The 27,235-nt window shown below is 42.7% G+C and overlaps 2 protein-coding genes across 4 annotated transcripts in view; one reads left to right on the top strand and one right to left on the bottom strand.

The window, feature by feature from the left end:
• lmtk2 (lemur tyrosine kinase 2) overlaps positions 1-3,282 on the top strand; it is a 71,190-nt gene extending 67,908 nt beyond the window's left edge. The window contains exon 14 of the mRNA XM_060901745.1: positions 1,044-3,282. Coding sequence (XP_060757728.1) covers positions 1,044-1,072 — 29 coding nt within the window. The 3' untranslated portion in view covers positions 1,073-3,282. The remainder of the gene's footprint in view (positions 1-1,043) is intronic.
• A 279-nt stretch (positions 3,283-3,561) lies between these two features.
• The window catches only part of tecpr1b (tectonin beta-propeller repeat containing 1b), a 67,374-nt gene continuing 43,700 nt past the window's right edge, over positions 3,562-27,235 (bottom strand). For all 3 annotated transcript variants that reach the window (XM_060901739.1, XM_060901741.1, XM_060901742.1), the window contains 13 exons: positions 23,561-23,710; positions 22,815-22,972; positions 22,493-22,620; positions 22,240-22,333; positions 17,442-17,538; positions 15,939-16,018; positions 15,788-15,844; positions 12,675-12,849; positions 9,839-9,974; positions 8,882-8,974; positions 7,028-7,134; positions 6,762-6,881; positions 3,562-4,167 (listed from right to left, as the gene is read on the bottom strand). In XM_060901739.1, coding sequence (XP_060757722.1) covers positions 4,048-4,167; positions 6,762-6,881; positions 7,028-7,134; positions 8,882-8,974; positions 9,839-9,974; positions 12,675-12,849; positions 15,788-15,844; positions 15,939-16,018; positions 17,442-17,538; positions 22,240-22,333; positions 22,493-22,620; positions 22,815-22,972; positions 23,561-23,710 — 1,515 coding nt within the window. In that variant the 3' untranslated portion in view covers positions 3,562-4,047. The remainder of the gene's footprint in view (positions 4,168-6,761; positions 6,882-7,027; positions 7,135-8,881; positions 8,975-9,838; positions 9,975-12,674; positions 12,850-15,787; positions 15,845-15,938; positions 16,019-17,441; positions 17,539-22,239; positions 22,334-22,492; positions 22,621-22,814; positions 22,973-23,560; positions 23,711-27,235) is intronic.

Below are 27,235 nucleotides of genomic sequence, written 5' to 3'. Positions count from 1 at the left end.
TTACCAATTTCAACACTACCGGGTGCAACTATGTTATTTAGTACATCAAGTCCTTCAAATGAACATGTAACTCAGAAACAAAAAACATTAGGATACTGTACATAGCTCATAATAAAACATCAATAGCCTATACTGCGCACATTATTTGAAGGGCATACGAATGAGCGCTCAGAGGTTGCAACGGTGACGGGAAGAGTCAGAAATAAAAGGAGGGCGGTGCAAACCTCACTGAATGCACTGTGTTTACCAATTTCAACACTACGGGGTGCAACTATGTTATTTTGTACATTAAGTCCTTCAAACGAGCATGTAACTCAGAAACAAAAAAACATTCGGCGACATACTGTCCATGGCTCATAATAAAACATCAATAGCCTACTGCGCGCATTATTTGAAGGGCATACGACGAGCCTTGCGCTCCGCGAACTCGTGCACGATGCTCTGTATGTCACTGATTCAGTGATCTTTTCAGCAGTAGTCTCACGACCCGAATAGTAAACAATAAACATGGAGGACATGGAGTCGTTAGTGTTGCTGGTCTTGGTGCTGTGGCTTGACAACGCCAACAGATACTGGCAAGAGCGTATAGATGAGGCGAGGCGCATAAGGCTTCAGAAATTCTCGTAATTTGTAATTCTTCTTCTTCCGGGTTTGCGGTGTTTACAGATCCCAGCGCGCTCGCGGGGCGTGTGTGGGCATGTGAGGACACTCCTCCTCACCAATCAGTGCACAGGGGAGTGTCTGCTCACGCCCCCAGCCTCAGTCGGCACGGTTTGGCTCGCTTCAGCCCTACCCCAAAACGGTGCGAGTTTTAGGGGCTAAGCAGGGCTGAAACGAGCTGAGTCGTGCTGGTTTTTGGTAGTCGAAACGCGAGCCGTGTCGGGCTGAAGTGAGCTGAAGCGAGCTGAAGTGAGCTGAAAAAGGGTAGTGGAAAAGGGCCATTTGTGTTAAATGTGATTTTTAGCTTACGTACCCTGATTGTAAAACAACCCATAATCGTACAACTCTGCACGAGTTAATTTGTCTTGTGGTGTCTTACTCAGGAAGCAGTGAAGACGGAGAGAAAGACTAAAGACTGGATGCAGTATTTGGGCTAAAAGGACACGTTTTGTAAGTGTTGAAGAGAACCGAGAGAACTTGCCTTGAAGGCTGTGATGAGCTTCTCAGGCAACATTTATTTCTTTGAAGAGAATCTGCACAGAGTGAATCACTGGCATCAACGTCCTCTGTTTATTTCCCTTCTTACACTTCAGCAAATGAAACATTACTGTTTTGACACCTCCATAAACTGAGTCTGCGGAATTGAAGGAACCTGTTGTGTTTGACATGCTTTAATAAGCCTTGACAGCATTTCCTGATCTGGCCCGAGTTCCCCAAAAGCATCGTAGCACAAAGATCATCGTTAAATGGTAGAGCGAGCAGCACAATGAATGCTCTCTCTCCTAGTTAAGATGCTCTTAGTGTTAAGAGGCTTTTGGGAAACCCGCCCCTGTTTGTTTGTGCGTGTGTGGTTGATTTTCATGTCACGTTTTGTTGACACTTTCACCGAATGACCTGAGCTGTACTTTTCACAAATCACTGATCGGCCAGTAGGCTGTCTCACGGTTGTGCAATTTTTCTCTTGGCTTTTAGATTGAAACAATAAATTTTATGTGCCGAGTGTGTAACGCTTACCTGTTGTTAAGAACTAGCTTTGAAATAAGAGCAGCATTGATGGCTAAAGATATTTTTGCACAACGTTTTGACTATAGATTTTCTAATCGTGGCCTACAATTTATTGTACCTAAGATGAAACTCTTGTAAACGCTTTTGTTTGAGAGATATGGAGGGATGATTATTGTTGAACCATTCCAAATTTTTCAAAAAGATCTGTAGTGTGTCCGTTTTGGTTAAATGCTCATCATGGCTGTGTTTCTTTTAGGGTTTTCCGATTAGTTCAGCGTTAGGAACGTCAGTCTGTACAGCGAGGTAAGGAGCGTCATTTTCTCCTCGGAGAGTTTTTGCTTCAGTGGGGTTTTAGGAAGTTTTATTCATTATCGCAGTTTAGTAGGACTGAGCAATATATTTAAAAAAAACAAAACAAAAAAAAAAGCATACAGAACTTTATTTTTCTTTTTAAATGCAAAAGTGAAAGGAGAAACAAAGTCATTTTCCAAAAGTATTTGTTGATCATGCATTTGCAGATGTGTTAAATATGGAAAAGGAGAACTTTGAAACTTGGACCATTTTATCTCTTCCTTTATTTTATGCAAATTAACCAAAATTTTTCAAGGTGGTGGAAATCTACTGAGCAGCTGATTTTCTTTCTCTCTCTTTCTCTCTCTCTCTCCTTCCTCCAGTTTTAGATTGTAGCTTGTATTTTATCATGACACTGTCTTGAGTTTTCATTCACGTTGCCTTCATCTAGAATGTAATATGAATTGTAATATAGTGCTAATGAAATGCTTTCATGAGAAACATTCAGAATACTTTAATGATTGATTGGTATTTAAGAACTTCCTATAGATAAACACGTATATATTTTACTAAATGCCCTCAAGTAAACACTAAAGAGAAGCTTATGGACGGACACTAAAAGTTTCAGCCGTTTTTTTTTTTATATATATAAATGTGGTAATCAATTAAATCAGCCAATCATAGTTTAGTCAGGAATTTCCCTTTGTTTGGTATATGCATGGTTTTGAACTCCTTTAAATAAGCTACAGAATTGACATGATGATGAGTATTTGAAATGTTTTTGCTCTGTTTATGGAACTACGAAAAGGAAAGTCTCTGGTTTTGCTTATTCCTGGTCTTAATTGTGAAAATCATGATGTTTTCCAGATGATCGGGTGCGTAGAGGATAATTACTTTTGTAATTCAGTAAAGTAAGCTGTGTTTCAGAACGATGTTTGTATTACCAGCACTCTTTCAGTTGATCTTGAAATTGTATTTCAAGGAAATATTTTGGTTTTATTCTGCAGTGTATATACACATTTGCTTAATCTTGCACATCTTGAAAGCGTAACTTAATGTCGAACTGTACGGATGTATATAAATGTTAAATTTTTGTCTGTAAATTGGGAATGATGGAAGCCCTCGGCGTAAGGTAACATTTTGTAATTTAAAGTTAAAGCGTGACATATCATGGTTTGAACATGATCAACAATGGTTATGTTTGAAGTAAAAATAATTGAGAAAATGCAGGTCATGTCCTTAAACTTGTACATTTTTTTTGTAAACTTCATATTGATGATCATGCTTGGTGTAATTGAATGAATTGTTTATAAATAATTACACTGTTTATTATGGAAATAAATGAAAAAAATGACCTTGACTTCATGAATGTGTTCTAGTGCCAGTTTGGATTTTTACAGTGTACTGGTACTGTACTGGTGAATGCTTCTGGGCTGAAGAGAAATGTTTTATTTCTTTAGGGGGGCAAAAAAAAAAAAAAAACCAAGCATCATGCACATTTTATTTTCCATACCCAGTCAGTAATTCAAGAAATGAATTTAATATAGTGCTCAAAAGGTAGACGTGATTATCAGTATACACAATAACTGAGCATTTTGTAGCAGTATAATTTAAAGACAACAGTGATGTGAAGGATTAAAAGTAGCAGACATGGGCCATAATTTAAGTAAATCCAAAATAAATACCGACTACACAGTAGGTGTCATCACCGCCTCACTGCTCTGGAGTCTTCAATTTGGTCCGAAGTTCAGGTTACCGTCTGGGTTTCTCTGCATGTTCTGCATTTAGGTTTCCTCCCACCTCCTAAAATGTGCCAGGACGAAGACGAATTGCCCCTAGGTGTAAATGTGTGTGCGTGTACGCGCGTGCTTATGACAGACTGGTGTCCCACCCAGAGTGTTCTCCTGCCACATGCCCAGTATTTCCGAGATAGACTCTCAACCCGGCCCAAGATAAAACGTGTCGTGAAAATGAATGAGAAAATAAATACTTTTTTTTTTTTTTTAATTTGACACACAAAACAAAAACAGAAAATGCCTCAGCATGTGCGAGTGCGCACTTGTGGGACGTGGTGAGGGCTAGTGAGGAGTCTTAACATCCTGCAGCGTTGCCATTCACCTGCTCTTGGCTCCTGTTGGTCTGAGGGCTGGGAGGGACGACACGCTGGGCCTCGGTGGAGTTTCCCCTCACTGACAAGTGTTCCCATCCTCCCTGTATCAGCACAAAAGCACACCTCCACGGTTAATCTGTACCCCTGCATATTTATATCCATCTAATCTAGGTAGGGGTTGCTTGCTGTAGGTGTACTGTTGATTATTCTAATTGGTCAGACAGTGTTGATTAATTTTCCAATAAGTTCTGCCAGTATTTGCAGCTACAAGGCAAATAAGTTTCTAGTAATGCATTAGTTGAAACACTTTACTATAGCTCACTCACGACCGCGAGTTGGTCTAGTGATTAGCGTGTCCGCCTCTCGATCAGGAGAGCACGAGTTCTACTCACGGTCGGGTCATACCAAAGACCATCATAAAAATGGTACCTACTGCCATCTGGCAAGGCACGCTGCAATACAGATGTGAGTAGGGAGTCAAACTCTCGCGGTTACCAGCCCCCCACTGTAACCCTAGCTATGTAATAGGCAAGAGGCCGAGGGCTACGGAGATGGGTGCCGCCCTAATGCACCATATGGCACGGGAAGGACTTTAGACAGCTCACTCACAGGGATTTGATTCGTGAGCACTTTGCATAAGCTAAGCTTAAATCATAAGAAGACTAAAACATCCTATTATTTAACAAAGGAAAAATTAGAATAGCTCATGGATTAGGCTTTCTATAAGTAGAAATTTATTTAGCTTTTTTTATTGGAAGGAGTCTCCAGTGTAACTGCTTTGTAATACTCTACCTGGCCAAAAAAAAAAAAGTCTAAACTCATTTTTCACTGGACCACCTTTTGCTTTGATTATGGTACATATTCACTGTGGCATTGTTTCAGCAGCCTTATGCAACTTCACAACATTTATTTCCACCCAGAGTTGGATTAAAGGAGAACTGAAGTCATTTTTAAACTTGCTTTATATCTTAACGTTATTCAATTACGCTTTTTGTTTTAGTAACCTTATATCGTGACTTGTATTGGCAACTAATTGCAATTAAATATTATACTTATTGGCCTAGGCGGCACGGTGGTGTAGTGGTTAGCGCTGTCGCCTCACAGCAAGAAGGTCCTGGATTCGAGTGAGGGCCTTTCTGTGCGGAGTTTGCATGTTCTCCCCGTGTCCGCGTGGGTTTCCTCCGGGTGCTCCGGTTTCCCCCACAGTCCAAAGACATGCAGGTTAGGTTAACTGGTGACTCTAAATTGACCGTAGGTGTGAATGTGAGTGTGAATGGTTGTCTGTGTCTATGTGTCAGCCCTGTGATGACCTGGCGACTTGTCCAGGGTGTACCCCGCCTTTCGCCCGTAGTCAGCTGGGATAGGCTCCAGCTTGCCTGCGACCCTGTAGAAGGATAAAGCGGCTACAGATAATGAGATGAGACTTATTGGCCTATTCGGTTTTTAGCCTTGTTGAATTTAGTTCGTTTGGTCCACGGCAGGCATCACGTATCCACGCGATCTTCACGAGACTTCGAAACATGAAGTGTCATTGCCGCCATTTTGAAAACTGTTTTCCCAAACGAAATATTGCACAAAAACGAGTTTAAATGACGATTACTGCCTACTTTTTTCAAACTTTCCTCATTGCTATCAAAACAAACAAAACTTCCGTCTTGATTCCGTCAGCATTCGAAAGAGGGCGCGCGCGTCTTTTGACAACGTTGGCAGACGTCGGTCACTTTGATTTCCGCTGTACGTTTTACTTCCGTCCTACGATGTCTCGCACAGGTCTCAACGCATCTCGTTTACAGCCATTGCTTTGACATATCGACTGATGTATTACAGAGCATATTTCAAACACTCATAACTTGCTATAGCAGCGACAAAATAGCTGTCAGAAATGCGTTCCTATATTTAATAAAATGAGAAATATAGAATTTTGGTGATGATAAATTTGCCTTCAGTTCTCCTTTAATCTTTTGCCAAGCTCTTGATGGGACAGTTGATCCTCTGTAAAGTCTTCTCCAGTGCATCCCAGAGAATTTCAATGGGGGGGGACACTGGCTAGTGGGTAGGTGAGAATTGGCAAGCGATCAAATTTGGAGGGAGGAGAATGTGGAAAAATCTGGAGCCAGAATTACACAAGAAAAACATTGCTGGACGGCTCCTGAGTTGCCCGAAAAAAAGTGTCTGCTGTTGTCCCGGGATCACGAGTTTGAATCCATATGTAGCTGGGATTCCAAGAGAGCAAAGTTGGTTGCGCTCTCTGGGTGGGAGGAATGGCATACTCTCTCCACTACTATTTACAGCAGCTCTAGCCAATCATGGGTTTCTGAGCTCATACATGTGGAAGGGGGCAGATATTGCTTCCCCCCTCGAATGTGGTATGATGCAGCATGAGCAGCAGTTCAAAAAGTTCTGCTTGGCTGGATTCACATCTTGGAAAAAGTACATTAGCCTTGACCCTCCCTGGTTGGTAGTTGGCTTATAACGGGGAAGAGGTGGATGGGAATTGGCCAAGACTAAGTTAGGGGGAAAATGGCATGCAGTTGGAAAGCAAACAAATATTACTCAGTGCATTGACGCTCTAGCCATCACCGCTCTGTTATTTGGACCACTGGCTGAATAGGTCTGCTTTAGTCTAACTAATATGGTCCAAGTCTAGGTTTGGCACCATGGGAAGTAATGGACAATAAATGGCGTGAAAACTTACACCAATTCCAAAGTCCCACGATAAGCCTTTAGGCTGCATGGGCCGCACTCCTAGCCTGTGGCACACAGTGCCAGAACTCTCTGCTGGATGACCAGGAACCTTATCAGCGATGATCCAAACCTGGAGAAAATCATTAACATGGCCATCATAGCCACTGGGAAACACCAAGCTGGGTCAGCAGTCATTTTAATCCAGATTACAATTTGCAGGGCACCACAAACTAATGTTACCATGTTTTACAGAACGACAAGTGAGCGGTTTCATACCTGGTCCAGCGGTCCAATCGAGACTTTGCACACATTACCACAGATGAGCTCCCATGCCGAACCCTGAGGATAACTAGGGGTCAGACCCTGCCTATACCACAGACTGCCTGTATTAGAACACAAACACACATCAGTGACGACCATCATTTTCTGGATTAAAAAGATAGGTATACTCGTTCTCTCTCATACACGTCTTTACCCAAATGTGTACAGTTGGGTGCTCTTTGGTGTCAAGAGAAATAAAATTTCATGAAAGACATTTGAACCCAAGGAGTGTGTGTTGGTTTGGAGAGGTTTTATTTCTCCTCCCCTTTTCTTATTCAACATCATTTTCTGTACTTTGGGGGGGGGAGGGAAGTCAACCTTTTTTGAAGTATGACCCTTTTCACGTGACGTCACGACAAACGCGGCCGCCATTTTGGACATGTACTACCAGTAGTTTACCACAGCCAACATTGAGGAACGGCAGCAAAGAAAGTTTTTACTTTCAGCAAGACTTCCATCATGCCACTATATTGTTGTGCACCTGGATGTAGTAACCATCAACAAACAAGGCAAGGGTTATCATTTTATCGGATCCCGACGGAGAAGATGGATAGCGGCCATTAACAGGAAAGATTGGCAGCCCTCGGCATACCAACGCTTGTGTAGTGACCACTTTGTTGGAGGTAAGACGAATAAAATTAGCCAGAAAAGGCATTACATTGCTGTTAACATTCTGTGGCGGCGAGTGTGTAACCAAATAGGCTAAAATAACCCATTGTAACCTCTTTGTTCTTCTGTAGTAGCTATTGTTGACTAGCTAATGTCAACAACATAGTAGCTAGTATGTTACTGTAGCAATGTTTACGTTCAGTCATTTGGATGACTGTTAAAACCTTTCAGTCTCAAGTTTTTCCTTTACTGTATTTACTAGTTTACTGCAGGGGTGATAGCGTTCCGGCGCGCCGTGGCTGGGGAAAAAAAAAAAATATATAGTTCGCCCATTGTCCTGTGTCATTCTGAGATGCGCAGATAGACAGTAAAGGGAATTCGGAATTCCCTTTACTGTCTATCTGCGCATCTCAGAATGACACAGGACAATGGGCGAACTAGATTTTTTTTTTTTTTTCCCCAGCCACGGCGCGCCGGAACGCTATCACCCCTGTTACTGTAATTATGATCCGGCAGCTATTTACACCAGATCCAGTGTAAATAGCTGCCGGAGCCAACTTCCGAGGTTCCGGAGCGCGCTCCGGCTTGCTCCCCCTCAAATTAAGCAGTGCGCTCCGGCTGAGGTTCCGGAGCATGCTCCGGCTTGCTCCCCCTCAAATTAAGCAGCGCGCTCCCGCTTGCTCCGGAGCGCGCTGCTTAATTTGAGGGGGAGCAAGCTGGAGCACGCTCCGGAACCTCGGCCGGAGCACTCCTGGAGCAAGCTGGAGCGCGCTCTGGAACCTCGGACGTTGGCGTGTATGTGTATGGCGATGGGTTTTTAACGACATAGGTATACAGATCATGTGGGCTGAAGTCAGGTAAAGACGAGGGCTTCATGTACTTCCGTACGTCAGTGAACAATCCTGGTGGAAGCAGGTAAACGTCGTTCTCTAAGCCTGCTAACCTCAATTTTTGCAAATACCTCTCCCTCTGCTCGCCCTGTAAATGCCCTACGTCGCTGGATAGTGAAGGCGTTTTCTGCATCTCGCTCCTTTTTCTTTTATGTTTTTCGTTTGTCGCCTTCCTCGCATTCAAACTGATTCGAGCCGAAGTCCACTACATGTCCAAAATGGCGGTCGCGTTTATGAAGGTCATGTGACTGAAAAGGGTCTGTAAAATGCCTAAAAATGTAATACAGTGAGTACTGGCGTTAGTTCTCACCCGTTTCATCAACAGCATATACAGAGGTCCTGCCCACAGCCACCTGTCTGAGAGTCTGTCTGCTTGGAGCAGGGATGTGGTACCAGCACTCGCCTAGAAAACGATGTTAAAATACACATTAGTTTTCAGCTTCACATCATCTGAACTGGCCTTCCAACTGCTTCTCTGTGGCAACAGGGCGTGGCATCCTTATGAAATGCTCAAACCAGCTCATCTCAGTCTAGAGAAGCAATGACGCTAGGCTGTGGCTCCCCCTAGTTGCCAAGCTTTTTACCCTGCTATAGAGAATACCAGCTGTTATTGATTCCAAGCCCAGTAACCTGGGGCTGTTTAGAAACACCCATTTGATGTGAATATTCAATGAAGCTTTTGACCTGTATGTGCATGATTTTATGCATTACAGCTACAAAACTGCTAAATAGTGACTCTAGCCCCTGACCTGTCTATTTGTCCTCCACTTACAGCAAAAACGCCAGGTTCTTAACCTCTTACACTCCGTGAAAACTTTCTCCCCTCAAATATACGGAGCACCCCACTCTTTCCAGTTGCTTTACACTTTGTAGTGAAATGTTTGCGTGTGTCGAGGGTCCAGTTAGGACGATGCCAAGAACGCAACTGTAAATAACAAGGATGTTCCCTCTCGTTCTCCATACCAGACACACCTCCAGCCGTGGCAGCTCTTCGGTATCCCATCTATGAATATCAAACTGGATTGGAGGCCAAGCACACCAGTCACTGAATCTGACCTTAAACACTTTCAGCCCATACCCTCTTACAGAAACTGGATCACACGGTGTATGAACTAACTTAACCGCTCAGTTGTATTCTACAAGTCCTGTTGGATAAAGCACCAATCAAATGAGTTAAATGTACTTATATTCTGCTTAAAGACAAACCAATAAATTCTTATTGGCATAAAACACAGAAGACATTCCCTGGTCTTGCTGTGCATCTCACCTGCAGGGTTTTGGGCTGAAACTGAGCCGCGGTAGAAGACCGCTCCATCCCGGGCAATTGCCCACACCTGGTGTCCTCCTCCAATGGATATGGACTTAAAGGGCTGATCTGTACCCACATGGAGCCACGAACTTCCCTATGGTACAGAGGCGCTCGATTTTACAATGAGCAATTTAGTACAGTGGTAGAACACATGGATATTGTAGAGTTCTCTCTTAACTGGGGCTGTGCAGAGAGAGGTGAACCTCAGGTACACTTAATAAAGCCAAGTCGAAACTGACTCGGTCTAAAATCATTATGTTTCTGCATCTTATTCAGAAACACTGCATCAAAACAAGTACAGATTTTAACGTGCATGGATGTGCGTTTGATTCATAAAACTGTTGCATGACATTAATACATGTAGTGATTGGAATCGGCTTTGGCTGTGTGGATGCAAGCTTCTCTTTACTAGCCACTGTTTGTGAGGCGGCACGGTGGTGTAGTGGTTAGCACTGTCATCTCACAGCAAGAAGGTCCGGGTTCGAGCCCCGTGGCCGGCGAGGGCCTTTCTGTGCGGAGTTTGCATGTTCTCCCCGTGTCCGTGTGGGTTTCCTCCGGGTGCTCCGGTTTCCCCCACAGTCCAAAGACATGCAGGTTAGGTTAACTGGTGACTCTAAATTGACCGTAGGTGTGAATGTGAGTGTGAATGGTTGTCTGTGTCTATGTGTCAGCCCTGTGATGACCTGGCGACTTGTCCAGGGTGTACCCCGCCTTTCGCCCGTAGTCAGCTGGGATAGGCTCCAGCTTGCCTGCAACCCTGTAGAACAGGATAAAGCGGCTAGAGATAATGAGATGAAATTAAAGCTCTCTCATATATACACACACATTTTATATAAATAAACAAAAACACATTGGATGCCAAAAAAAAGCAGACTATTACAAAATTGTGTTGTGTTTTAGTGTCAACATAAATCATGCAGGGCTGATAGTGCTCCGGCTATTTCCGGATTTCCGGCGTAGCAACGTGGCTGATTTTTTTTTTTTTAATTGTCCTTTCTGTCGTTATTTTCTGGATTCGCGATGCGCAGACCAATTTTAACTGTCAACTACAGATACATGTCTATGTACAAGACGATAAGCCAATCAGAAATAGGGCGTGCCTTTGTCTCAGCCAATAACAGTAGGCTAGATTGATGCTGCTGAACCAGGCTCTCACACAAGCCCGTTTGTGCCGACTCGAGTCCCGCATGCGCCTCCCAACTTGTCTGTGGCGTCGGTTAAGCATGGCTACGTTTATGAAGCCAGGAGAGGATGTAAAACACATCGATAAAGGTATAAAAAATAAATGGCGCTGGGCTTGGCTGGAGGATTTGGGTGTTGACGGTAAACCCTTTTCGAGCTGGTGTCAAAAGTTACCTCAACCCGGTGTATGTTACTGCACTTTATGTAGGAAAAAGTTAGTCTATGGTACAAGTGGAAAAAAAATGCTACCCCGGCACGAACAAGATGCTTTCCACAAAGCAGCAGCCAGGTCAGTGCAATATACATCACGTTTGCCAGGAGCAAGTGCCACAGCGGACATTCCGCCCTCGATTACAGACAGAGTGACTGATTTAAAAATCCGACTGTGTGCCTTCATTGCGGAACATGACTTGTCGTTCACGGTAGCTCAACCACTTGTAGCCCTGATCATGTGTTTAAAAAAAAAAAGTTTGACGATATCCAAGCATCTAAAGACTCTGCATCCAGGTCAGCACTACATGGCATCTCTTGGATACAGATGTGCCTATTACTCAACTGAAGGACTACTGAGTTGGTAAATTTTTATGTTTGCACTTTCACATTTAAAAAGTTACAAGCCGACATTAACTGTATCAGTATAGCTACAGTTTAATGTGAGGCTAGTTGCTATTCTACTTACTCTACTTGCCGTACTTATTAATAAGTCTGATCTTGATTTATCACTTAAAGGAGAACTGAAGGCAAATTTATCAAAATTTTAGTTCTCATTTTATTAAATATCGGAACGCATTTCTGATCGCTATTTTGTCGCTGCTATAGCAAGTTCTGAGTATTTGAAATATGCTCTGTAATATATCAGTCCATATGTCAAAGCAATGGCCGTAAACGAGATTCGCTGAGACCTGTGCGAGACATCGTAGGACGGAAGTAAAACGTACAGCGGAAATCAAAGTGACCAACATCTGCCAACGATGTCAAAAGACGCGCGCGCCCTCCTCTGAATGCTGACATAATCAAGACGGAAGTTTTGTTTGTTTTGATAGCGATCAGGAAAGTTTGAAAAAAGTAGGCAGTAATCGTCATTTAAACTCGTTTTTGTGCAATATTTCATTTGAAAAACAGTTTTCAAAATGGCGGCACTGACACCTGGCTGACACTTCATGTTTCGAAGTCTCGCACAAGTCTCGTGAAGATCGCGCGGATAAGTGACGCCTGCCGTGGACCAAACCAACTCAATTGAACATGGCTAAAAACCGAATAGGCCGATAAGTATAATATTTAATTGCAATTAGTGGCCAATACGAGTCACGATATAAGGTTACTAAAACCGAAAACGTAATTGAATAACACGTTAATTAAGAAATAAAGCAAGTTTAGAAATGACTTCAGTTCTCTAACTGCAAATCGAACATTTTTCATGTTGTTAAAATGTTGTGCTCAAATTTACACGCACTGCAACCAGTTTGACCGTACAGACACAGCAAAGATGAAACTGATAATTAAGGAAACTATAGGTGGAATTTACATGTACTGTACACATTTTATGGTCAGATTTGAAAGTTAAGGAATATTTGTGTGTGTGTGTGTGTGTGTGTGTGTGTGTGTGTCTCACAGCTGGGTTCTCTGCAGTGACTCCCAGACGGCACAGAACGTCTCCTTTCTCACTGATGGCCCACACAGGTACCTGCTCCAAGCTGCTCTGAGCCAGACATGGCAGGATGGTTACATCAATAAGAAGGATGGGTGGGACTTTCTGCCAGGGCCCAAGTAATGTAATTTTACACTTCCTGTAGAGAAGGATGACATGCTTACCTGAAACAGCAGGCTATTTTTGTGTCAATTTTAATTAACATTGAAGAACCTCCCATTCAAATACAATTTTTTTGGCCATTAAAGAAGCGATCTGTAATTTCCAGAGCCCTCTGCTGTCTGCAATGTGACTTGCAAATGCAATGAAAATGCTGAAAAGCCTTACTCTTTTCACTTGTGTACATCTTGTGAATTGCCTTTTAAGGAAAAGGAGCAGAACTGAGCAGCTCCGTTCCAGCAGGGCTAAATTCTGGCCCAGAAAAATATAAACAAAGTTGATCTTCAGACACTACCCAGATTCATCACAGGGCAAAATGTTGGTAAGGTGTCTTAAATTATACTATTATTGGTTTTGAAACAACTTTTAAAGTTTCAATCAGCAACTTTCAATACTGTACTGTAAATAAGTGTATTTTAATGTCAAGTTAATGTACTTCAGAGGCTATACAGGGGAGACGCCAGGTGTTGCTGCGGACATCTACAACCCCGATTCCAAAAAAGTTGGGACAAAGTACAAATTGTAAATAAAAATGGAATGCAATGATGTGGAAGTTTCAAAATTCCATATTTTATTCAGAATAGAACATAGATGACATATCAAATGTTTAAACTGAGAAAAAGTATCATTTAAAGAGAAAAATTAGGTGATTTTAAATTTCATGACAACCACACATCTCAAAAAAGTTGGGACAAGGCCATGTTTACCACTGTGAGACATCCCCTTTTCTCTTTACAACAGTCTGTAAACGTCTGGGGACTGAGGAGACAAGCTGCTCAAGTTTAGGGATAGGAATGTTAACCCATTCTTGTCTAATGTAGGATTCTAGTTGCTCAACTGTCTTAGGTCTTTTTTGTCGTATCTTCCGTTTTATGATGCTAAATGTTTTCTATGGGTGAAAGATCTGGACTGCAGGCTGGCCAGTTCAGTACCCGGACCCTTCTTCTACGCAGCCATGATGCTGTAATTGATGCAGTATGTGGTTTGGCATTGTCATGTTGGAAAATGCAAGGTCTTCCCTGAAAGAGACGTCGTCTGGATGGGAGCATATGTTGCTCTAGAACCTGGATATACCTTTCAGCATTGATGGTGTCTTTCCAGATGTGTAAGCTGCCCATGCCACACGCACTAATGCAACCCCATACCATCAGAGATGCAGGCTTCTGAACTGAGTGCTGATAACAACTTGGGTCGTCCTTCTCCTCTTTAGTCCGAATGACACGGCGTCCCTGATTTCCATAAAGAACTTCAAATTTTGATTCGTCTGACCACAGAACAGTTTTCCACTTTGCCACAGTCCATTTTAAATGAGCCTTGGCCCAGAGAAGACGTCTGCGCTTCTGGATCATGTTTAGATACGGCTTCTTCTTTGAACTATAGAGTTTTAGCTGGCAACGGCGGATGGCATGGTGAACTGTGTTCACAGATAATGTTCTCTGGAAATATTCCTGAGCCCATTTTGTGATTTCCAATACAGAAGCATGCCTGTATGTGATGCAGTGCCGTCTAAGGGCCCGAAGATCACGGGCACCCAGTATGGTTTTCCGGCCTTGACCCTTACGCACAGAGATTCTTCCAGATTCTCTGAATCTTTTGATGATATTATGCACTGTAGATGATGATATGTTCAAACTCTTTGCAATTTTACACTGTTGAACTCCTTTCTGATATTGCTCCACTATTTGTCGGCGCAGAATTAGGGGGATTGGTGATCCTCTTCCCATCTTTACTTCTGAGAGCCGCTGCCACTCCAAGATACTCTTTTTATACCCAGTCATGTTAATGACCTATTGCCAATTGACCTAATGAGTTGCAATTTGGTCCTCCAGCTGTTCCTTTTTTGTACCTTTAACTTTTCCAGCCTCTTATTGCCCCTGTCCCAACTTTTTTGAGATGTGTTGCTGTCATGAAATTTCAAATGAGCCAATATTTGGCATGAAATTTCAAAATGTCTCACTTTCGACATTTGATATGTTGTATCTGTGAAGAATCTCAGTCATCCAGGTACATAGTAATCTGTGGTTGGTTGAAGAGAGCAACTGGACTTGCTTGACGATTCTTGAAAACGTTTCACCTCTCCTCCGAAAGGCATCCTCAGTTCTGTCTGACTACTAGGGAGTATCCAGTATTTATTCTCTCATGGATCATCATAGAATCCGAATCAGAATGCTGATGGCTGCATTGTGGGCGGCTGATAAGATGTCATAGACACCCACCTCTGTTCAATGATGGTCGTTCCAGGTTGACAAAAAATGAACGATCCTCTCTGGCTAAGATGTCTGCCAGTTTTCTGGAAGTCCTCTCATACTCCCGCACCAGTCGAAGGGATCTCATCCCAAATTCTGATTCTGATTCTATGATGATCCATGAGAGAATAAATACTGGATACTCCCTAGTAGTCAGACAGAACTGAGGATGCCTTTCGGAGGAGAGGCGAAACGTTTTCAAGAATCGTCAAGCAAGTCCAGTTGCTCTCTTCAACCAACCACAGATTTGATATGTTGTCTATGTTCTATTGTGAATACAATATCAGTTTTTGAGATTTGTAAATTATTGCATTCCGCTTTTATTTACAATTTGTACTTTGTCCCAACTTTTTTGGAATCGGGGTTGTATATTATTTTCTGAGTTGATCAAGTGAACGCACGTTTCTCAGAAGTAGAAAGTTCTTGGACATGACACGACGACACAAGTCTGCCACCGGCCTCCTGTGTGACAGACTGTGACGACACGGACATATTAGTCTATAGTTCACTACATGGAAACGGTCATCGCTGTATACCATACTGTTTGCAAATATGGGGAGTAGCATGCAGTACACAGTGTATATTGGGTCAGTATGCAATGCAGTGTGTAGGGTTTTGAACGCAGTCAATATTTACAATACAACTGGTTAAATATTCAAAAAAAATCCTTACCTGACCCATCGTCTTCGTCTAACAAAGTCCTTCATGGTCTTGTTCCCGTGAAACGTCCTGTATAAACACGTCACATGAACTACAGCTCTGATTAGAGCGAGATAATAATTTACAGCTCATTGTAATGGTGCGCTCATAAGAAAAGACCTACACTGGGAAATCTGCAGCATACTGCCAGCCTTCTTTATCTGTCCCTCCTGGAGTGTTATAGTCGATAACCCAGTCGGACACCTGCGAAGACAGTCATAACAAATGAGACGAATGCTGAAAATCTAGCAGTCCTATAAACCTCCATCTTGGTTTGTACCTGTGATTACAGTACTAACGAATTGCCAAAGTGTGGAAAGAGTTGCAAATTCCTATCTAACTATCTAACGCGCTCCCTCGTGGTGCGACAGAAAAACACTCACCCTATTGTCTGATCAAACTGGGGAGAAAAACGGGGGAAAATCCAAAAAGTAAAAAATAACTTGCATTCTGTAAGGATTATGACACATTAATCCTTAAAGGCATGTGATGTGAATCCTTAAAAGCCGTGAAAGATCACGTCATACAGTTTGCTTAACAATTTAGGAATTCTTTTGTGTAGAGACTTGTTTTAAACTGCATCTTGTTTGCAAGATTTTTGGTTATTTTGTTATGCTTGCATCACACTGTCTTGTATCTTGCCACGTAAGCAGCGTGTGGCTCAAACGCCAAGAAATGAGCCGTATTTTGTCCAAAATTAAAGTACTGTGACGTACACGGCGCATGTGTGACGTTTCTGGGGTTTGTATGGGGTTCAAGGGATGTAAAGTTAGGGCGTACTGAGGCGTACGATGCGTTGCTGTGGCGTAACCGTTTCGTTCTTACATGTGACGTTGCTGCTACGTACCTGCAGCGTTCACAGGTGGGTAAAAAAGGGGGGCCCTACGCTGCGTTCGTTGTCGTCACAGTCAAGAAAGCATCATGTCAGCAAAGAAGTCAGGACCCAAGAAGGGCAAGGGAAGACAACCAGCTGCACCCACCTTCATCAAACACGTCAACTAAAGCATTTGCACGGCGTAACAGGTGTTGGAGCAACATTCCTGCTGCGTCACTGCTGCATAGCTTTCGTTTTTATGGCGTACACGTGACGTATCAAAGCTGCTACGGATTTTTAATTGCGGACTTAAAAACGCCGCACCTTGGCGTACAAGGAGATCGTGTTACGCATCCTAGAGTATTAGCTACGTAAGCTGGCGTTGCTGTGACATTCCTTTCTTACTGCCACGTATCCTGATACGCCGTACATATGCAAGGCTGAAACGACAACGTGTGACAAGCATTAGGATTATAAACTAGAGCTTTGGTGAAATATGGTGAAATGTATATAGATTTTGTTCTGCTTTGCTACTGACATTACCCCGATGCTTAGGACAATCCACGACAAGACAACAAAGCGTAACAGGTGCAATTTTGAATCCGTTATACTGACACACATCCAGTTTAAAAAAAAAAAAAAAATTTGCTTCGAATTTTCTCCCAGTAAAGAGAAACGTGTCCGAATTATTGTAGTATTACTGTTGTGGTGGATCTTTGAGAGTTACATTTACCTTTCAGAGATCAGATCACATCAAGAAAGAGAGATACATACGGTAGCTCAAATATATTAACATGCAATGTGTGGACCAACCCATTTCCACTCTGGGGAAGGAGGTTTGGTGCTCTCCTTGGTGCACTCCTTCAGTCCAAGAGCATCACTCCACATGTACCGGTCTGTAGGTAAACCCCTGAGGAGTCCAGGAGGTAAAAGAGAGTTAATCAGGACAGGAAACAAGCTAGAGGAAATCACAGAGGTGGACAAAGTACCCAACTTCATTATTTAAGTCAAAGTACGGCTCCCATTGGTCAGATGTTACTCCGATACAAGTGAAAGTTGTCCAGTCAAATTTTTACTTAAGTACTTGCTTTTAAAAGTATTAAAAGTAAATTTTCTGACAACACATCGTTGTATTATTGCCACAACGCTTACAAAACCCAACGCCGTTACCAAAGACAGAAATGTGAATTCACAAAATGAACACATGCTGTGCCATCATGGTGGTTTAACGTTAAGCTAGCTAGTCAGTGAAGCTCCACCTGATATGCTCTTTTCAAACTCGAAATCATATTGGGTAGCTAACGCTACTAGAAAAGAAAGATTTCTACATTCTGTTTATTTGGCAAGATTATGTTAAAACACATTTCTGAAAGGACTTCAGATAAGTTAACGTTATTCGTGTTAGCGTAACTCCGTTTTTACATGCTAACTAACAGTGTCCAAGTTAACTAGCTACGTGTAAACGTTAGCTGTGGACAAGGCTACAGCAACTTGGTGGGCAAATCCATAGAAAATCATTTGACTAACCAGACTGTATAGCTATTGCAACGTTATCGCTAGCTCTAAAAACATACAATGTCATTGCAAGCTTTCTCTTGGAATAAAACGTTTATATCCCTCAATATGCTTCCGCAGGTTGGACGGCGAGTTTTTGTCGGCCGTGATGTGGTTTGTTTTAGATAAACAAAGCAAACATTTGAAACGAAACGAATCTTTAATCCTTTTAGAAAACTGAAACATGGGTTCTAGGTATGGCCATGGGTGCGTCTGCGTTCCTCAGAAGAACCGCCTCATTCCATTCTGCCATCAACTGATCGTGTTAAATAATGCTGCGAAGAAATCACTGAACTTGATTTTATAGTCTGTGGACGTGACGTGACCCTAGTGATTACTGATAGTCTGTCTCAGTGTCACCTGCGAAAAAACCAATCACGTTTTAGAAAAGAAAAGGAAAAAAAACATCCACTTTGAAAGCTGCTTCATAGTAACGAGGACCTTGATAGAAATGTAGTGGAGTGAAAAGTACAATATATGCCTTTCAAATCTAGTGAAGTTAAAGTCATAAGTTTCCAAAAGAAATAATCCATCCATCCATAGTCCTTTCCGCGCTGTGTGGCACATCGGGCGGCGCCGATCTCCGCTTCGCAGCCCTCGGCCTCTCGCCTATTACAACCCCGATTCCAAAAAAGTTGGGACAAAGTACAAATTGTAAATAAAAACAGAATGCAATAATTTACAAATCTCAAAAACTGATATTGTATTCACAGTAGAACATAGACAACATATCAAATGTTGAAAGTGAGACATTTTGAAATTTCATGCCAAATATTGGCTCATTTGAAATTTCATGACAGCAACACATCTCAAAAAAGTTGGGACAGGGGCAATAAGAGGCTGGAAAAGTTAAAGGTACAAAAAAGGAACAGCTGGAGGACCAAATTGCAACTCATTAGGTCAATTGGCAATAGGTCATTAACATGACTGGGTATAAAAAGAGCATCTTGGAGTGGCAGCGGCTCTCAGAAGTAAAGATGGGAAGAGGATCACCAATCCCCCTAATTCTGCGCCGACAAATAGTGGAGCAATATCAGAAAGGAGTTCGACAGTGTAAAATTGCAAAGAGTTTGAACATATCATCATCTACAGTGCATAATACCGTAAAATACCAAATAATAGCCCGGGCTATTATTTGTCTCAATCACGTAAGAGACCCGGCGCGTATTAGAGACTAGGCGGCTATTTGGAACAGGCGATTAATTCCTTCTTCACAAACACCTTCCCCAAAATCTACCTCAAAACGGGGAAAAAATCATTCTCAGATAGGCCTACTTTTAACCAGTATAACTTACAGTTCGTTTAGAGTTAGATTACAGATAGCACGGTGCCGACTTCGGGGAATTTTGAAGACGCAGAATGCATCTTCGCATGGCACAGTCGGGGTGGATAAAGGATAAATCACACACCTTTTCCTGTTAATGACTAGTTAAGCGCATGCTTTACAAAATAATCAAGAAACCACACCATTGTCTGTGCGCAGCACTGTGATTTAATTACTCTGCAAAGTTATGGTCACTTGCTATCACCCTCACCCATGCAGCCTCCACCCTTTGCGCTTCGCGATGTCTGTCAATCTGAAATTGCATGGAGGGTGCGACGTTGAAGCAACAATTAGGGTGCGAAGTGTCAAACCAAAGGGTTTTTTCTTATGCTGAAAAATAAGTGACCTGCAGTGGCTACATACTGTCATCTTGCATTCTCACGTTTCTCTCCAAGACGTCTCCCTATTTGGCCGATATGAGCCTATTCCCCGAGTGAGTTGGTACGGTGGCTCGACCCCGTAGAAAACTTAAAGTTCGGATGAAAGTTAGTTGAATAGGTTACTGACTTGTAGGCCTACATGTTGCCTGCCTGACGCGTGCTTCTGCCCAACTTGCACGACAGATTACTTGTTGAAAAGGCCCCTTGGATTAGATTGGCCGCGAGCAGACTGAAATGCATGTTAGAACGCTCTCACCTTTTTTGTAAAGCGTCTTCCAGATCCGAATGGGTAAGGGCAAGTGAAATGGTATAAGGTCTTTAATAAAACTCAGTGTGTGCTTTGACGCATGCATTCGGCAATTTAGGTCGTTTAACAGAAGCAGCAGTCCAACCTTGGAAACCCGCAGTCCTCAATGTCACCACACACGCTGGCTTTCGTTGGGTATACCCAAAGGGGTATTCCTCATTCGATGACGTAAGTGATATCCCACACACCCATGTCAAACGTAATTGGCTAAGACATCTGTCAAAAGTTACGGAGTTGCATTCCTCAAGAAATATTACGGTAGACCAAGATTATAACATTGAAATGGCATGTTTATTATCACGTAACAAAATGTTGTAAACAGTATTATAGAAATAATTTCATTCATTCATTCATTCATTCATTCATATTGTTTCGGTAGAAAACTATGCAATGCAAAATCGTTTAAACACCAGAAAAGTGCTGGGCCTCAAGATTCTAGATAGAACGTTCGGACGTTTTTTTTTTTTTAGACCCCGGCGAGTATTCGGAACCGGCCTTTATTTGTCACAACACACGCGTACACCCGGCCGTTAAAGGGAACTCGGCGGTTAATTGGAACTCGGCTATTATTTGGTATTTTACGGTATCATCAAAAGATTCAGAGAATCTGGAAGAATCTCTGTGCGTAAGGGTCAAGGCCGGAAAACCATACTGGGTGCCCGTGATCTTCGGGCCCTTAGACGGCACTGCATCACATACAGGCATGCTTCTGTATTGGAAATCACAAAATGGGCTCAGGAATATTTCCAGAGAACATTATCTGTGAACACAATTCACCGTGCCATCCGCCGTCGCCAGCTAAAACTCTATAGTTCAAAGAAGCCGCCGTATCTAAACATGATCCAGAAGCGCAGACGTCTTCTCTGGGCCAAGGCTCATTTAAAATGGACTGTGGCAAAGTGGAAAACTGTTCTGTGGTCAGACGAATCAAAATTTGAAGTTCTTTATGGAAATCAGGGACGCCGTGTCCATTCGGACTAAAGAGGAGAAGGATGACCCAAGTTGTTATCAGCGCTCAGTTCAGAAGCCTGCATCTCTGATGGTATGGGGTTGCATTAGTGCATGTGGCATGGGCAGCTTACACATCTGGAAAGACATCATCAATGCTGAAAAGTATATCCAGGTTCTAGAGCAACATATGCTCCCATCCAGACGACGTCTCTTTCAGGGAAGACCTTGCATTTTCCAACATGACAATGCCAAACCACATACTGCATCAATTACAGCATCATGGCTGCGTAGAAGAAGGGTCCGGGTACTGAACTGGCCAGCCTGCAGTCCAGATCTTTCACCCATAGAAAACATTTGGCGCATCATAAAACGGAAGATACGACAAAAAAAGACCTAAGACAGTTGAGCAACTAGAATCCTACATTAGACAAGAATGGGTTAACATTCCTATCCCTAAACTTGAGCAGCTTGTCTCCTCAGTCCCCAGACGTTTACAGACTGTTGTAAAGAGAAAAGGGGATGTCTCACAGTGGTAAACATGGCCTTGTCCCAACTTTTTTGAGATGTGTTGTTGTCATGAAATTTAAAATCACCTAATTTTTCTCTTTAAATGATAAATTTTCTCAGTTTAAACATTTGATATGTCATCTATGTTCTATTCTGAATAAAATATGGAATTTTGAAACTTCCACATCATTGCATTCCGTTTTTATTTACAATTTGTACTTTGTCCCAACTTTTTTGGAATCGGCGTTGTACATAGCTAGGGTTACAGTGGGGGGCTAGTCCTCCAGTAACCACGAGAGTTTGACTCCCCACTCGCATCTGTATTGCAGCGTGCCTTGCCAGATGGTAGTAGGTACCATTTTTATGATGGGCTTTGGTATGACCCGACCGTGAATAGAACTCACGATCTCCTGATCAAGAGGCAGACACGCTACCACTAGGCCACTAGCCGGTCAAAAGAAATAATACTCAAGTAAAATATAGATACTCAAAAAGTGTACTTAAGTACAGCACTCAAGTAAATGCACTTCATTACTGTCCACCTCTGGAAAATCAAATCAAATCAAAGCAGTGTGATGTGTGACTTACTTATTTGTGTATCCTGTGACAGGGTTCCAGCGCTGGTTCTCATAGATGTAAATGTTCCTGATATCAGTCATCGTTTGCTGATTCACTTTGTTATCTGGTACAAGTTGATATTTTAACGTGTCAAAAGTGATTACCAGGTGGTGCAGATGGTGTTAACATGCCACCGATACATGAACAGCAACACACTGATGCAAGCAAAGCAAGGCTGCATAGTAGCTCTAACCATCAGGCTTGGTGTATCTTAAAATTTTACCCTGAGCTCGGTTTTCACCATGGCCCCTTGTGTAGACCCAGGCGGTGCGATCATAGCCGATGCCCCAAACCACACCCAGACTGTTAGACTCCACCAAATACAGGTGGCCAGGGACCTGACGCCAGAACCTGAGCCCATATACACATACATACATACAAATACACAAGCACTATCATGCCATGCAAGTTCATAGAAGACCGCTATCTAGAAAACAAAAAAATCATGCGAATAAATGCAAGGAGAGGTACCGTGATATGATGTCAACATGCAGCAAGCAACTTCTTTAAGCCAGAAACAGTACGAATAGAACAAAAGGTCTTACATCTGTTCACAGGGTAAATATTGAGCCGGAGCTTCCAAGCAGGGTGAAGGCTCGTGCGCCATGATATCCCCTTTGGTGGTAACGGCCCACAGGGCTTGTTTGGATGGAGGGGCCTGGAGAGCTCTGGACTCGCAGCAAGACTCATTCAACAGAGACAGCTGCAGGAAATTCACAGACATCTTACTAATGTCATTACACATCCAGATAATAAAATTTTTATGACTAGTCATCACGCCAACTCGGACTATGAGGCAGGCCTTGGGTTTCACATAAACAAACAACCTCGCATTTTGACTGGACCCTTTTTGAATCTCCATTCAATTCAAATACATTTTAATTTGTGTAGCAACAGTAGACGTCATCGCAAAGCAGAAATCGAGATGTCGATCCCAGAGGCGACACTTCATGGAAAAACTCAAAAGGGAATCAATCCTCTTCTTAGTGACAGTAGACACTAGGATTGTAAATCATTACCTCTCTGTACTGAATTAAGTCAAGCAGTACCAAGTGTGTTGAAAGGATGTTAAGTATGATCACACCGTGATAAAGAGTCCATGGGATTAGCACAGCACAGTCTTTATGACTATAGCAGCAGCTATTACGTGACAATATCCACATTTGAGGACAGTGTAGTGCAAGGAGTTGTGGGCTGTAATCTAATCCCTGAATGAACTAATCACTCTAAACGAAGTATTGAGCTGCAGTTTATTCATCTGGGTGAGTATCTGGCATGGTGGTTGAATTACCCAACTCTCCATGTCTTGCTGGGACTCTGTAGATAGTAGAATAGGCCATCTCTGCCTTGTCCTCTCAGCTGTATAGACAGCCAAAGCATACATGGACTCCCAGCATACTGGAACGAGAGCTGTGACTTCCTTTATCGCAGCATACAGATACTGAGCCAGAAAAGTAGAGAGAGAGAGAAGGAGGAAGAAAAAAAAATAAAAATGCTCGAGCTAGACCCCGTTTACATGTAGCCGGGTATCTCTAAAAACGGATATTTATTTATGCGGTTGCACCCATCATTTATGCGTAAACAGAGGTTTCAGTCACCAAAAACAGCTGCTTTCGAAAACTCCAGGCAAAGTGGAGATTTATGAAAACTCCGTTTTCATGCCTGCGTGTAAATAGTGGAAAATGGAGTTTTCTCCGTGTTATGGGGAAAACGGAGTTTTAGCATTGTGATCTGACGGTCCCTCCTCCTTGGCTTTCAGGTCTCTGGTTGGCTTTCTATTTGTTTGACATGTTTTTGATAGCCTTCCCTGGCTGTTTTTGAACATTGTGTAAACGGAATTATTTTCTAGTACGGGGAGGAGAAGATACCAGTTTTCATAAATACCCGGCTACGTGTAAACGAAGTACAAGTCTCGTAGATCACAAGACTTTTATTGTGACTGTATTTCACTAATGATGTAATGTTACAAGCTTGCATAAGCTATATACTGGATTAGCTCATTACCATAAGCATACAGAGGGTTAATTATTCATTTTTCAATTTAACATTTACTAAAATGTGCAGAAAGAAATGCACTGAAAAACACTGGAGTAGTGTCCATACTGCACATATATTTTACACATGTGCTATCACCACGGGAAAATCTTTTGCCACACTTCCCAGTACAGAGAAAAGAACAGAAATCCTGTTTACTAAAGGGCAGTTACGAGGGCACAAAAGTATTCATGATGTTATTTAACCTTTCAGGAATTCTTAAGTTAAAATTACACTCTAAAGAATTTGTGGTCAGATGGTATATTGCTAAAAAGTAGGCACGTAAACAGAGTGCCTCTCTGTCCATTGATCAGCATCAACACTCACATTTCCACTTTTACACATTCACTTTTAGATTTTCATTATAAGTGTGTTTTGAAGAAATGTTTTTTATTCTTTTCAAACTTTTGCTCATAATAATTGCATTTAATATTGATTATAGAAATTCGCATGCGCAGATTATCAGATTAAATAGTCTGAATTTCTCGATCAATCACCTCAGGTGACTGCAAAATGGCGGCCAATCGCTTTGGCAAGGCAACTTTATTTTCATACACGTTTCATACATTAAGGCAACTCAAAGTGCTTTACAGAGCAATAAAATAGAGAACGTGATAAAGGATACAGATTTACAATTAAAAAAAAAAAAGAGTAAAAAGTAAAAATATAAAAAGGTAAAACTTATTTCCAAAAAGTGATTTAAAATACAATTTAAAATTCATTAAAAATAGCAAATGGGCGGCACGGTGGTGTAGTGGTTAGCGCTGTCGCCTCACAGCAAGAAGGTCCGGGTTCGAGCCCCGTGGCCGACGAGGGCCTTTCTGTGCGGAGTTTGCATGTTCTCCCCGTGTCCGCGTGGGTTTCCTCCGGGTGCTCCGGTTTCCCCCACAGTCCAAAGACATGCAGGTTAGGTTAACTGGTGACTCTAAATTGACCGTAGGTGTGAATGTGAGTGTGAATGGTTGTCTGTGTCTATGTGTCAGCCCTGTGATGACCTGGCGACTTGTCCAGGGTGTACCCCGCCTTTCGCCCATAGTCAGCTGGGATACGCTCCAGCTTGCCTGCGACCCTGTAGAAGGATAAAGTGGCTAGAGATGATGAGATGAGATAGCAAATGTGGATGTGACTTCCGGTTGGGACATGTAGGGAGAGGACGCACATGTGAAGGCTCCCGGTTCACTTTCTGTAACCCAACCTTTTTGCACAAATTTTCTGCACGAAGTTCGACATAGTTTTAACTGCTGAAGTTAGTTCAACTAATTATTCAGAGTTGAGTATGTCTAAACACGCAAAACCAGTTGATGTACAAACTCCGGCCGCACGCGCTGTGGTTAAGCTAGCATCCTTTGCTAACAACAACCCTCCAACAACAATGGGGAAGTCATGGCCTAATGGTTAGAGAAACAGCTTTGGGACCAAAAGGTTGCTGGTTCGATTCCCCAGACTAGCAGGATTGACTTAAGTGCCCTTGAGCAAGGCACCTAACCCCCAACCGCTCCGGCAAGAGTGGTGGCATACCTTGTGTCTGATTAGCCAAAGAAAAACTGATGATGTGATCATCAGTTCAGGCATTGAACCCGACCAACTGAACAACCTTCCGACACCAGCAAGAGCTCCTGTATCACCCGAAAAACCTGCGGCGGCGGTGGTGGCTATGGATCAACTGTCTGCTGAGTTCGCCAAACAGAGAACCTCACTCAAGGAAGATGTTTCCACCCTGATTCGAGACGCCATTAAACCAATACAAGAGTCACTGGACTCACAACAGTCAACAGTGACCTCATTCCACAAGCATCTCACCTCCGTCGAGTCTGTAGCTGGTGATAATTTTGAACGGCTAACAGTAGCAGAGTCCGCCATTAGGACGCTCCAGAGCCAGAACCAAATCACTGCTGGACCGGTGCGACAACCTCGAGAACCGCTCACGGAGATTTAATCTCCACATATTGAACATCCCTGAAGGCAGTGAAGATGGCAAAGATCCCCTAAAGTTCATGTCAGATGTTTTGATGGAAACAATGGGCCCCGATGTTTTTTCCACGCCGCCTGTACTGGAGAAAGCCCACCGAACCCCGACCTCTGGAGCCAGCCAGAGATCATCCCCCCGCACATTCCTGGTCTGCTTCTCCAGGTTCCAACAGAAAGAAGCTGCACTGCACTGGGCCAGGACTCACGAGCTCAAATACCAAGGTGCCATTATTAGGATCTATCAGGATGTTAGCGCAACACTCGCTAAAAAGAGAGCCGCGTTTAACGGCATCAAGTGAGCCTTGTATCAGAAGAATGTTAGGTTCCACCTGCTCTACCCAGCCTAGCTGCAAGTGATGTGCGGAGACGACGTGATCACCTTCGACTCGCCTGATGAAGCCCAAAAGTTCTTTGATCAGAGATTCGGTAAAGAATAGGGCTATACCGTATGTCTCGGTTTGGACCTGATTAATCATCGGAGCTCGACGACGTGCAAGTTCACATTTTCATCATAGATGTCAGGTCCGTGGACCCAAAGAATGGACATTCAGTGTTGTTATTGCCGGACTAACCATTATTATACTGAATTATATATGGGTTTTTTTTCTCTATACAAACCATTTTTGCTGCCTTTTAATGCTAAGGTTATGTATGTTTTCATACATATGTGTGCCCACTTGTTCGATAGTTATTGTGCTGCTCAACCATCTTATTTTTGTTTCCACTTTGGTGCTAAGAGGTTTTGATATAGCTCATCACAGGAACTGGGAGCCTTCCTGGGCAGAAGTATTGAGAAAGTGTGTTACCGGAAGTTATTTGAAACAGTGTTTAGCCTGCAGCTTGCCTCAGAGACAGCGGCAAGTATAGGCTTAGTTCTAGTTTTGTTTTTGTTCTCGGATAGGGTTAGGGGAAGGGACACCACCATGTTTTTGCATCATTTACTTGCCTTTGTTAGCTTAAGAGA

Source organism: Neoarius graeffei, chromosome 20 (genome assembly GCF_027579695.1).
Source record: "Neoarius graeffei isolate fNeoGra1 chromosome 20, fNeoGra1.pri, whole genome shotgun sequence".
Classification (NCBI taxonomy): Eukaryota; Metazoa; Chordata; class Actinopteri; order Siluriformes; family Ariidae; genus Neoarius; species Neoarius graeffei.
Note: the sequence above shows the minus strand (reverse complement) of the source record. Positions and strands in the feature narration are given on the sequence as shown.